The 13910-nt window shown below is 39.5% G+C and overlaps 1 protein-coding gene across 6 annotated transcripts in view; it reads right to left on the minus strand.

The window, feature by feature from the left end:
• The window catches only part of ranbp10 (RAN binding protein 10), a 44076-nt gene that overhangs the window by 21587 nt on the left and 8579 nt on the right, over nucleotides 1-13910 (minus strand). The window contains exons 1-2 of one of the 6 annotated variants that reach the window (XM_021597796.2): nucleotides 9514-9560; nucleotides 8707-8816 (exon numbers count right to left, since the gene is read on the minus strand). The exons of the other annotated variants lie outside the window; for them this stretch is intronic. Coding sequence (XP_021453471.2) covers nucleotides 8707-8816; nucleotides 9514-9548 — 145 coding nt within the window. The 5' untranslated portion in view covers nucleotides 9549-9560. Of the gene's footprint in view, nucleotides 1-8706; nucleotides 8817-9513; nucleotides 9561-13910 lie in introns of those variants that run through there. 6 annotated transcript variants of the gene reach the window in all.

A 13910-nucleotide genomic window follows, 5' to 3' on the forward strand; every position in this document is an offset into this window, starting at 1 on the left:
AAAATGTATTTGTAATAATGACAATTACAACAATACTGAATGAACACTTATTTTAACTTAATATAATACATCACTAAAATCAATTTAGCCTCAAATAAATAATGAAACATGTTCAATTTGGTTTAAATAATGCAAAAACAAAGGTGTTGGAGAAGAAAGTAAAAGCGCAATATGTGCCATGTAAGAAAGCCAACGTTTAAGTTCCTTGCTCAGAACATATGAAAGCTGGTGGTTCCTTTTAACATGAGTCTTCAATATTCCCAGGTAAGAAGTTTTAGGTTGTAGTTATTATAGGACTATTTCTCTCTATACCATTTGTATTTCATTAACCTTTGACTATTGGATGTTCTTATAGGCACTTTAGTATTGCCAGTGTAACAGTATAGCTTCCGTCCCTCTCCTCGCCGCTACCTGGGCTCGAGCCAGGAACACAACGACAACAGCAACCCTCGAAGCAGCGTTACCCATGCAGAGCAAGGGGAACAACCACTCCAAGTCTCAGAGCGAGTGACGTTTGAAACTCTATGAGAGCGCACCCCGCTAACTAGCTAGCCATTTCACATCGCTTACACCAGCGTAATCTCGGGAGTTGATAGGCTTGAAGTCATAAACAGCTGCTGGCAAACGCACGAAATTGCTGTTTGAATGAATGCTTACGAGCCTACTGGTGCCTACCATCACTCAGTCAGACTGCTCTATCAAATCATAGACTTAGTTATAACATGATAACACACAAAAAACCTTCAATGTCATAATTACGTAGAATTCTGGCAAATTAGGCGGCCCAAACTGTTGCATATACCCCGACTCTGCGTGCACACTAGATAAACTAGTAATATCATCAACCAAGTGTAGTTAACTAGTGATTATGATTGATTGATTGTTTTTTATAAAGATAAGTTTAATGCTAGCTAGCAACTTACCTTGGCTTACTGCATTTGCGTAACAGGCAGTCAGTCTCCTTGTGGAGTGCAATGAGAGGCTGGTGGTTAATGTTGACCTAGTTAACTGTAAGGTTGCAAGATTGAATCCCCCGAGCTGACAAAGTAAAAATATGTCGTTCTGCCCCTGAGCGAGGCAGTTCACCCACCGTTCCTAGGCCGTCCTTGAAAATAAGAATGTGTTCTTAACTGACTTACCTAGTTAAATAAAGATTAAATAAAAGGTGTAAAAAATGTATTTAAAAAAAATTGGCCAAATCAGTGTCCAAAAATATCGATTTCCGATTGTTATGGAAACTTGAAATCGGCCCTAATCAATCGGCCATTCCGATTCATCGGTCGACCTCTAGTCTCTACCTTCTTGACCATTGTGCTGTTGACTGTGCCCAATAATGTTTGTACCATGTCTTGTGCTGCTACCATGTTGTTATGTTGTGTTGCTACCATGCTGTGTTGTCATGTGTTGCTGCCTTGTTGTCTTAGGTTTCTCTTTATGTAGTGTCGTGTTGTCTCTTGTTGTGATGTGTGTTTTGTCCTATATTTATATTGTATTCTTTTTATCCCCGGCCTCCATCCCCGCAGGCCTTTTGGTAGGCCGTCATTGTAAATAAGAATTTGTTATTAAATTACTTGCCTAGTTAAATAAAAGGTTAAATAAAATACATTAAATAAAAATCAGACAATCAAGTAGCCTAGGCGACCTGCTCTTTAGTTAAATCAGGCAAGCTGATGCCGTTTTCTAAAAATAAAATGACCAATGATGAGCAGAGTAGACTAAAGATGGCCCTACTTTAATCAACAATTGATAACTAGCTTAAAATGTTTGCCTTTCTTGTTTTTGTCCATTGACTGAAATATAAAACTGACCACAGAATTCTTACACAATGTAGGCTACATACAACTCTTTCATAGGCCAGATCCTGAGATATAGCCTCTCACACATTCCCAGCTCCACCATGTATTCAACAGAACATAGGCCTTGGCCTAACCATGGCCAAAAAGGAAACTGGTACACTGGTCAAAATAGCATCAAAATCACCAGGGTAAAGAAAAGTTACAGAAACTGACAACTCGGCAGAGGAATAAAACAAACATAAAATTACTATCCAATATTGAAAAGTACTTCACAAAACACAGTGGCTTCTGGGGGGAGGGCAATTCCACTGTGACGGAATTACGCTTGGACTTTTTACTTAACAATGTATGCCAAACAAACATGTAGTTCAATAACAAAAATTCCTTATTTTTTAAACTCAAGGTGTCATAGCTGACACCCGATTCTTTCTGCAGACATCTTTTAATCATAATTCAGAGCCGATATTTAATCATTTTTGGGGGGGATTTTTTTTTAAATGTGGTCGCATAAAACAAACTGAGGGAGATTACCGTAATTCTGTTACGAAACTTTGCATCTGCACATTTCTTCCAATAAATGTGTTTTTGTGACATGTTCTTTGTAAATTGTAGTCCTTAGGCATAGAATTTGGTGGTTTGTTAAACTTCAAAATCAAATGGATTTACATCTGGTAACGAAATTACGGAAATGGAATTACAACATACGTCCCTGGAGCAGTACTATACAGAAATCCATAATTATAGATATGAATATCATTCTCTTCATAGTGCTGTATCCTGAATAGGTACACAAAAGGTATAAATATGCAATATCCTTTTTTCACATAAGTGCGTATTATTCTACACACTGGCCCCCAAACAAGAACAAATTTGGTAAGTCCGGACCAGACTAAATCTGAAACAAATCATAGATGACTATTTTTCACAAGTTTGGACATCACAGTAGAGCACAGTACAGTAGATACAGTATGTACAGTACAATAAAGTAAATTATACTGTACTCGTGTGCTCTACTGTACTGAACTCTACTTTTCATTACTTAACTGTACTGTTCTGTTCTCGATTGTACTGTTCAAATTTGTGAGAAAAAACAAATAATTCACCCAAAACTAAATATAAGTGTTGATATTAGAGGTCGACCGGAATGGCCGATTAATTAGGGCTGATTTCAAGTTTTCATAACAATCAGAAATCGGTATTTTTGGGCGCCGATTTGCTGATGCTTGAATTTTTTTTTAAGACCTTTATTTAACCAGGCAAGTCAGTTAAGAACACATTCTTATTTTCAATGACGGCCTAGGAATGGTGGGTTAACTGCCTCGTTCAGGGGCAGAATGACAGATTTTCACCTTGTAAGCTCGGGGGATCCAATCTTGCAACCTTACAATTAAATAGTCCAATGCAATAACGACCTGCCTCTCTTTCGTTGCACTCCACAAGGAGACTGACTGCCTGTTACACGAATGCAGTAAGCCAAGGTAAGTTACTAGTTAGCATTAAACTTATCTTATAAAAACAATCAATCATAATCACAAGTTAACTACACATGGTTGATGATATTACTAGATATTATCTAGCGTGTCCTGTGTTGCATATAATCTGACTGAGCATACAAGTATCTAAGTATCTGACTGAGCGGTGGTAGGCAGAAGCAGGCGCGTAAACATTCATTCAAACAGCACTTTCATGCATTTTGCCAGCAGCTCTTCCTTGTGCGTCAAGCATTGCGCTGTTTATGACTTAAAGCCTATCAACTCCCGAGATGAGGCTGGTGTAACCGAAGTGAAATGGCTAGCTAGTTAGCGCACGCTAATAGCGTTTCAAATGTCACACGCTCGGAGCCTTCTAGTAGTTGTTCCCCTTGCTCTGCATGAGTAACGCTGCTTCGATGGTTGCCGTTGTCGTTGTGTTGCTGGTTCGAACCCAGGGAGGAGCGAGGAGAGGGACGGAAGATATACTGTTACACTGGCAATACTAAAGTGCCTATAAGAACATCTAATATCCAAAGTTAATGAAATACAAATGGTATAGTGGGAAATAGTCCTATAATTCCTATAATAACTACAACCTAAAACTTCTTACCTGGGAATATTGAAGACTCATGTTAAAAGGAACCACCAGCTTTCATATGTTCTCATGTTCTGAGCAAGGAACTGAAACGTTAGCTTTCTTACATGGCACATATTGCACTTTTGCTTTCCAACACTTTGTTTTTGCATTATTTAAACCAAATTGAACATGTTTCATTATTTACTTGAGGCTAAATTGATTTTATTGATGTATTATATGAAGTTAAAATAAGTGTTCATTCAGTATTGTTGTAATTGTCATTATTACAACAATTTTTTTTTTTTTTTTACAAATTGTCTGATTAAATCGGTATCGGCTTTTTTGGTCCTCCAATAATTGGTATCGGCGTTGACAAATCATAGTCGCTCGACCTCTAGTTGATATTAATTAGCTGGGGTCTTTACTACAACAGTATTGTGTTTGGATTTTAAGACTGTTTCTGGTAGATGTTGTCTAAGACTTTTCCATCTGTTTGACCACAAATCAAAGCCTTTGCTTATTCCTAATTTTTAGGATGGAAAAATTGTTGGAAAACACACACACACACACACACACACACACACACACACGTTGGAGTCATTAAAACTCATCTCTCAACCACTCCACAAATTTCTTGTTAACAAACTATCGTTTTGGCAAGTCGGGTACGACATATACTTTGTGCATGACAAGTTATTTTTACAACAATTGTTTTCAGACAGATTATTTCACTTATAATTCACTGTATCACAATTATAGTGGGTCAGAAGTTTACATACACTAAATTGACTGTGCCTTTAAACAGCTTTGAAAAATCCAGAAAATTATGTAATGGCTTTAGAAGCTTCTGATAGGCTAATTGACATCATTTGAGTCAATTGGAGGTGTACCTGTGGATTTATTTCAAGGCCTAGCTTCAAAATCAGTGCCTCTTTGCTTGACATGGGAAAATCAAAAGAAATCAGCTAAGACCTCAGAAAAAAAATTGTAGACCTCCACAGACTGGTTCATCCTTGGGAGCAATGTCCAAATGCCTGAAGGTACCACGTTCATCTGTACAAACAATAGTATGCAAGTATAAACACCATGGGACCACGCAGCCATTATACCGTTCAGGAAGGAGATGAGTTCTGTCTCCTAGAGATGAACGTACTTTGGTGCGAAAAGTGCAAATCAATCCCAGAAAAACATCAAAAGGACCTTGTGAAGATTCTGGAGGAAACAAGTGCAAAATATCTATATCCACAGTAAAACGAGTACAATATCGACATAAACTAAAAGACGGCTCAGCAAGGAAGAAGCCAATGCTCCAATACCGCCATAAAAAAAGCCAGACTACGGTTTGCAACTGCACATGGGGACAAAGATCGTTGTTTTTGGAGTAATGTCCTCTGGTCTGATGAAACAAAAATATAACTTTTTGGCCATAATGACCATCGATATGTTTGGAGGAAAAAGGGGGAGGCTTGCAAGCTGAAGAACACCATCCCAACCATGAAGCACGGGGGTGGCAGCGTCATGTTGTGGGGGTGCTTTGCTGCAGGAGGGACTGGTGCACTTCACAAAAAAATGGCATCATGAGGGTGGAAAATTATAAGATGTTGCTTCAATATATCCACAAGACATCAATCAGGAAGTTAAAGCTTGGTCGCAAATGGGTCTTCCAAATGGACAATGACCCCAAGCATACTTCCAAAGTTGTGGCAAAATGGCTTAAGGACAACAAAATCAAGGTATTGGAGTGGCCATCACAAAGCCCTGACCTCAATCCTATAGAAAATGTGTGGGCAGAACTGAAAAAGTGTGTGCGAGCAAGGAGGCCTACAAACCTGACTCAGTTACACCAGCTCAGTCAGGAGGAATGGGCCAAAATTCACCCAACTTATTGTGGGAAGCTTGTGGAAAGCTACCCAAAACATTTGACCCAAGTTAAACAATTTAATGCTACCAAATACAAATTGAGTGTATGTAAACTTCTGACCCACTGGGAATGTGATGAATGAAATAAATCACTCTCTCTACTATTATTCTGACATTTCACATTCTTAAAATAAAGTGGTGATCCTAACTGACCTAAAACAGGGAATTTTTACTAGGATTAAATGTCAGGAATTGTGAAAATCTGAGTTTAAATGTGTACGTAAGGCGTGCGTAAACTTGTGTACGTAAACTTCCGACTTCAACTGTACACACACACACACACACACATCTTACACACACGCCTTAATCTCTCAAAAATATAAGGGGAAAAAATAATTTGACAGGCATAACTTCACATTGGCTCTCATGGGTCCTTTTAGATATGCGGGAGTAACAAGCCTATAACTTTAGATGCCTTGAGAAACAACATAATTTCCCCACATCCGACTGTACTGTAGTCCCACAATCCCTTTACACGACCACCCATGTAAAACAGCCTAAATAACAAAACACAGCTTTTTTGAGCCACTATCAACTAATGGGATTTTACCAGTCACGAATTATCATGAAATCCTTATTATCTTCAAGACCAGACAAAAACAGACCAAAGCAGTGTACCTAGGCCTAAATCCAGCACCCCCACCACAGCCACCTAATGTGTGTCCAATCCCTTTAAGAGAAATGCACAAGTAGGCTACTCTTTCTGTAGATTCAAGAGGTAGGCCTATGTTAATACCAGAGCCTTACACCGACCTTACAATTGTCTCTCAATGAGGTGTGATTTTGTTTCCTTTATATTCAAATGTAAAATAGGAGGTGCTTCTATTTGTTCTGTTTTACTGCATGTACAAGTGGGTAACCTGTATGAGTGAGAGGTGTGAAATGGAAAGTGGGGTCATGGCCAGGGATCAGCCATTATTGACCACAACCTTGGAGCAATTAGGGTTAGGTGCCTTGCTCAAGGGCAGATCAACAGAATTTTGCCCTTGTCGAGCACAGGGATTCAAACTAGCAACCATTCAGTTACTGGCCCAACGTGCTAACGGCTAGGCTAACTACAGAGACTGTGGACCTATAATAACTCAGTCTGATGATTCATAGCACTGTTGTGGGATTAGATTTGACAGTTGACTAAACATGTAGAATGATGTTAGACACTTTCTATGATTACACAACAAGCATTATCCCAGCTAACAATTCTAGGGAGAGAGAACGTTTTTGTAATGTTACCCGTGATGTTTGCGTGTCCAGTTCTCTGAGGATTAGGAGAATATTCCATCAACGTTGCAAACATACAATGGACAAAGTTGCCATGTTCTTAGAATATATACAATATTAATGTTCTAGACACATTTCATGCAAGAATATTGCTGTGCATCAGTTGTCAGTACTTTGTCTGATGGTCCCAAAGAAACGTTCTCCCTCCCAAAAACATTGTTCATCATTACACATCACACCTTGTTACTGTTGCCAAACCCATTAAGGCCCTGATTGGTGAACCCCTGATCCATTCAGAGCTCCTTTTGTCTGTTGACAAGGTCAGGGATAGTCTCACACGCAGCGCTTTTAACATTAATGATTACATTATGCATGTTCATTTACACAGCAATAATAATTGAACGTGTTTACAACTGAAATTTGAACTCAACCTCTTGGTTCATGGAATTCAGATCTTCCTGTTATGCCACCATGTCAGTGTCAGTTAATTTGACCATCCTCTCATCACTGATTTGATTGACTTATTTCTACAATTGAAGAGCTTTCTGTATAGTTGTCTAATGTTGGTGGGGCATGTTAACCTGGTTTTAATGATCCTCCTGAATCACTATGATCAATAAAAGTTTATCCTGAGTGTACTTTTAACAGAGCTGAGATTTACAAAGTGCATTAACTATATTGCTTACACCTTTCAAGTCATTTCAGATCTACACAAGTGCCTAGGGAGGAGGGTTTAGAGTTTCTTCTGCACAACGCGTAACTATACTTGCAAAATAAATACATGGCCTAGAGATATCCGTTATTGGTGCAGTGGTTAGAATGTTCGTCATTAGTGCTGGTGGCCTGGGTTTGAGACTTGCTCGGCGAGTCACCCTGATTTATTTGTGCCTCTGCGTTAGTGTTATAAAAGACAATATGTTCAGCATTGTATGCATTGATCAGACATTTATTGGATATTTTACAATAGACCATTGCCGAAATACTGATCAACATGAACACTCATTATAAATAAAGGTGAGAAATAAAATGGTGAAATATCATTTGACATTAAAAAAAGAGGAATTGAGCCATAAGCCTAATATTAGGCACCTACAGTCTGCAGGACACATTGATTCGTAAAATGTGTAACACTACACTCCCATCCTAAAGCTTGAAAAAACAACAATACAAAGTAACACAATGTGATATTGTTTCACGTAAAAGGGAATTACTTAGGCTTTAAGAAATACAACCAACTACAGAGATTGATGGGGGAGGGGAGCGGGAGAGGAGGGGGACCCATGTATCCAGCTTCAATCAAGCAGGCTTCAGTAACCCCCAAGATTGAAGCTGGAGACAAATCCAGCTATGGCCACATCCTTGTCAGGCCTTTCACACGGGGCAGACAGAGGTCCTGGGATGGGCAGCTTGCACAGCTTCCCCACATACGGCGCTGGATCATGGGTGACCTCGTTGAAGAGGAGATCCAGGAGCCTGTCTACGTAGCCTGTAATGTTTTTGAAAAGGGAAATGTTTAATTTCCTTTTATTTACTGTTCTGCGTTAATGCTATCAATTCATTGATGTAGTGATCTACTCATTCTAGTTTTTGAAGTACTCAATTTGAAATATGCAATATTTGGTCATGAACTGTTTTGTGAAACTTTTCAATGTTTGTATTTGGAATTTTTGTGTGCCTGAAATGCTCAATTGATGCAGATTTGAAATGAATAACTATGACTTACAGTATATGTTGGGTCTGTCTTCACAGCATATCCCCCCTTCTTTGCCTTGGGAAAGCTGATTTTGTATCACAGCATTCCTGCTGTGGTGGTTGCCTAGGAAGCTGTGCAGACTAGAGGTCGACCGATTAATCGGAATGGCCGATTAATTAGGGCCAATTTCAAGTTTCCATAACAATCGGAAATCGGTATTTTTGGACACCGATTTGGCCGTTTTTTAAAATATATATATATTTTTTTACACCTTTAACTAGATAAGTCAGTTAAGAACACATTCTTATTTTCAATGACGGCCTAGGAACGGTGGGTGAACTGCCTTGTTCAGGGGAAGAACGACAGATTTTTACCTTGTCAGCTCAAAGATTCAATCTTGCAACCTTACGGTTAACTAGTTCAACGCCCTAACCACCTGCCTCTCATTGCACTCCATGAGGAGCCTGCCTGTTACGCGAACACAGTAAGAAGCCAAGGTAAGTTGCTAGCTAGCATTAAACTTATCTTGTAACAAAACAATCAATCGATCATAAATCACTAGTTATAACTACACATGGTTGATGATATTACTAGTTTATCTAGCATGTCTGGCGTTGCATATAATCGATGCGGTGCGCATTCGCGAAAAAGGACTGTCGTTGCTCCAACGTGTACCTAACCATAAACATCAATGCCTTTCTTAAAATCAATACACAAGTATATATTTTTAAACCTGCATATTTAGCTAAAAGAAAGGTTAGCAGGCAATATTAACCAGGTGAAATGGCTAGCTAGTTAGCGGGGTGCGCGCTCATAGCGTTTCAAAATGTCACTCACTCAGACTTGGAGTAGTTGTTCCCCTTGCTCTGCATGGGTAACGCTGCTTCGAGGGTGGCTGTTGTCGATGTGTTCCTGGTTCGAGCCCAGGTAGCAGTGAGGAGAGGGACGGAAGCTATACTGTTACACTGGCAATACTAAATTGCCTATAAGAACATCCAATAGTCAAAAGGTACAGTGGGGCAAAAAAGTATTTAGTCAGCCACCAATTGTGCAAGTTCTCCCACTTAAAAAGATGAGAGAGGCCTGTAATTTTCATCATAGGTACACTTCAACTGTGACAGACGAAAGGAGGGGAAAAAAAATCTAGAAAATCTCATTGTAGGATTTTTAATGAATTTATTTGCAAATTATGGTGGAAAATAAGTATTTGGTCAATAACAAAAGTTTCTCAATACTTTGTTATATACCCTTTGTTGGCAATGACAGAGGTCAAACGTTTTCTGTCAGTTTTCACAAGGTTTTCCCACACTGTTGCTGGTATTTTGGCCCATTCTCCATGCAGATCTCCTCCAGAGCAGTGATGTTTTGGGGCTGTTGCTGGGCAACACGGACTTTCAACTCCCTCCAAAGACTTTCTATAGGGTTGAGATCTGGAGACTGGCTAGGCCACTCCAGGACCTTCTTACGAAGCCACTCCTTCGTTGCCCAGGCGGTGTGTTTGGGATCATTGTCATGCTGAAAGACCCAGCCACGTTTCATCTTCAATGCCCTTGCTGATGGAAGGAGGTTTTCACTCAAAATCTCACGATACATGGCCCCATTCATTATTTCCTTTACACGGAACAGTCGTCCTGGTCCCTTTGCAGAAAAACAGCCCCAAAGCGTGATGTTTCCACCCCCATGTATGGTGTTCTTTGGATGCAACTCAGCATTCTTTGTCCTCCAAACACGACGAGTTGAGTTTTTACCAAAAAGTTATATTTTGGTTTCATCTGACCATATGACATTCTCCCAATCTTCTTCTGGATCATCCAAATGCTCTTTAGCAAACTTCAGACGGTCCTGGACATGTACTGGCTTAAGCAGGGGGACACGTCTGGCACTGTAGGATTTGAGTCCCTGGCGGCGTAGTGTGTTACTGATGGTAGCCTTTGTTACTTTGGTCCCAGCTCTCTGCAGGTCATTCACTAGGTCCCCCCGTGTGGTTCTGGGATTTTTGCTCACCGTTCTTGTGATCATTTTGACCCCACGGGGTGAGATCTTGCGTGGAGCCCCAGATCGAGGGAGATTATCAGTCTTCCATTTCCTAATAATTGCTCCCACAGTTGATTTCTTCAAACCAAGCTGCTTACCTATTGCAGATTCAGTCTTCCCAGCCTGGTGCAGGTCTACAATTTTGTTTCTGGTGTCCTTTGACAGCTCTTTGGTCTTAGCCATAGTGGAGTTTGGAGTGTGGCTGTTTGAGGTTGTGGACAGGTGTCTTTTATACTGATAACAAGTTCAAACAGGTGCCATTAATACAGGTAACGAGTGGAGGACTGAGGAGCCTATTAAAGAAGTTGTTACAGGTCTGTGAGAGCCAGAAATCTTGCTTGTTTGTAGGTGACCAAATGCTTATTTTCCACCATAATTTGCAAATAAATTCATAAAAAAATCCTACAATGTGATTTTCTGGATTTTTTTCTCTCATTTTGTCTGTCATAGTTGAAGTGTACCTATGATGAAAATAAATTACAGGCCTCTCATCTTTTTAAGTGGGAGAACTTGGACAATTGGTGGCTGACTAAATACTTTTTTGCCCCACTGTATATGAAATACAAATGGTATAGAGGGAAATAGTCCTATAATAACTACAACCTAAAACTTCTTAACTGGGAATATTGAAGACTCATGTTAAAAGGAACCACCAGCTTTCATATGTTCTCATGTTCTGAGCAAGGAACTTAAATGTTAGCTTTCTTACATGGCACATATTGCACTTTTACTTTCTTCTCCAACAATTTGGTTTTGCATTATTTAAACCAAATTGAACATGTTTCATTATTTATTGGAGACTAAATTGATTTTATTGATGTATTATATTAAGTTAAAATAAGTGTTCATTCAGTATTGTTGTAATTGTCATTATTACAACTAAAGAATAATAATAAAAATCGGCCGATTAAGCGGCATCGGCTTTTTTTGGTCCTCCAATAATCGGTATCGGCGTTGAAAAATCATAATCGGTCGACCTCTCGTGCAGACAGAGTAAAATGTCTATCCTTCCAGCTTGATGATAGTGTAAAGACAAAAGGAGATGGAAGGTTAAATAATCCCCCCCCCCCAAAAAAATGATGATTAGCTCCAATGACACAAGCTACATCAACTGTAAGACAACAACCCACACAATGGAATGGTAAAATATGATTTTCAAGAGTAAATGACAAATACTATATACACCACAACTCCTTTTGTGAACAATATTCCTTCGTGCCAGCTGTGTGCTGGCAGTTCTCTGACTTAATGTAGGGGGCTTAAAGATGGAAGAACAAAAACCATATAGTGATTACCAGGTGTTACAGAAAATATATCGTTCACAAGTCAAAGAAGCCACAGTTGCATTATCTAATGCTAGCCCCGCGATCCCCCAAAATGTTGGCTACCGTATCAGACTTATTAAACTCTGATACTTACATTATGGTCAGCGCTTGCAAGATCCCCTGTCAATGATGGTACAGCATCCATCTTCAGGATTAGCATCCTGGCAAGACCCATCGAATGTTCTCCTCAATTGATAAAGCAACTTTACTTGAAATGTGCACTGCGCACGCATGACATGATCGTAATTTTCGGTGGAGCCTGTCCACAACGAAATTAAAAGGTACATTTACACTATGGCATCCAGTCACAACAAACACAGTGGGCTTTTGCCGGCATGATGTAAGTGGCTTGCAAGCTAACAGTCACACCACAGATTAAAGGTTACCAGTATCTTTGGTAGTATGTTCTGCTTGATCTAGTTTACAGTTTTGTAAACAAAGTTAAAGTAATGCGTAGGCGCACATGTGATGAAGGTTTTAAGGCGATACATATTTAAAATGACAAGACACTACCATTGGTGTATAACATTTCCGGCTTTATGTGATGTTGGTAGAGGCCCGATGAAAATCCTTGGTAATGCCTGCCTCCTGAATTCAAGTGTTTGACATGGGGGGGAGGGGACCAGTAACTTTATGATCAAACTTTATTAATGTACCAGCTACAGTAATTTTTAATACTTGGGCCACCCTACTTGGAACTGGTTTCATCCAAATATCAAATTTAATGAAAACCCTGATTACCACTATTCGGGACCTTTAATATCTTATGTTCTGAGAACATGGCACCACGTTCCATGCATGTTTGGGAGTTGATTCTCCTAACCCACAGAACTGGACACATGAATGTTCTTGCAACATTCCCATGAAACGTGTGTAGAACATTAATGTGTTGAGTTCTGAGAACATGGTAACCACATTCTGGGAAAATTATATTTCACATTAAGGGAATGGTCTCTTGGAAACATTCCTTGTTAGCTGGAAGTAGCATGACGACGTCTAGCTTGATGGATAGCTGTCAAGTCCTGCTTTTGATTTTGTGCAGAATAGTTAAATAACTATCTGAACCAATTGTATGTGTTACACCCCTCCCTTAGGCTATGGTCTGCATCCCAACAAGTTGTTTATGGTCAAATATGTCAAACTACCCGCATAAATACCATCTGATCTATGTGCAGATATTTTACGCACAACAAATGCGTCAAGGCCTCCTCCCTTGCAGCAAAGTGTAGCTGCTGGCTGAGTTTGAAATGGCAGACGCTGTTGTTGTTCTTTTGTGCATAAAGGACTCAATGGAATCCTTATAGCGTAATGCTCACCAACTGGTTCCAGAATGAATAATGATTCAGAATTATATTCCAACAGAACGTTTCCATGAACTGGCAAGCCAACAAAATGCAATATTTCCCTGTTCTGGACTGTCTGGTGTTAATTTGATCACAAAATACAAGCAAATTGTTAACGACTAGTCGTGGGTTATGGCAACTGTGTGAAGGAGAATTGTTTTTATATTAGCTAACGCCAGGGTTAAGTATTAGCTAGCCAGTACATTTACATTGCTAGCTAGCTACTTATTTATAACGTAGCAACTAAGTAGCTAATATTTAGCTACTGTATTGGGCTAACAACGATGGTGTGCAATTAGCATTATCTTGCATAACGTTAGTTAGCTAGCTGTTATTAGCTAGTTAGCGAGCTAACATTAGCTCGCTTACTAGCCAAGTTTGCTAGCGAGCTAACTGTGCGTCGCTTGTTATTACTAACAGTAAATTGTGGTATTGCTAGCTAGGTAAAATATCGATTATCGTGATCAAATAGGGGTAACCAAGTTATGGTAAAGCAAAAATAAAACTAACGTTAAACAAAGAGACCGTGGAG

This window comes from Oncorhynchus mykiss, chromosome 1 (genome assembly GCF_013265735.2).
Source record: "Oncorhynchus mykiss isolate Arlee chromosome 1, USDA_OmykA_1.1, whole genome shotgun sequence".
Classification (NCBI taxonomy): Eukaryota; Metazoa; Chordata; class Actinopteri; order Salmoniformes; family Salmonidae; genus Oncorhynchus; species Oncorhynchus mykiss.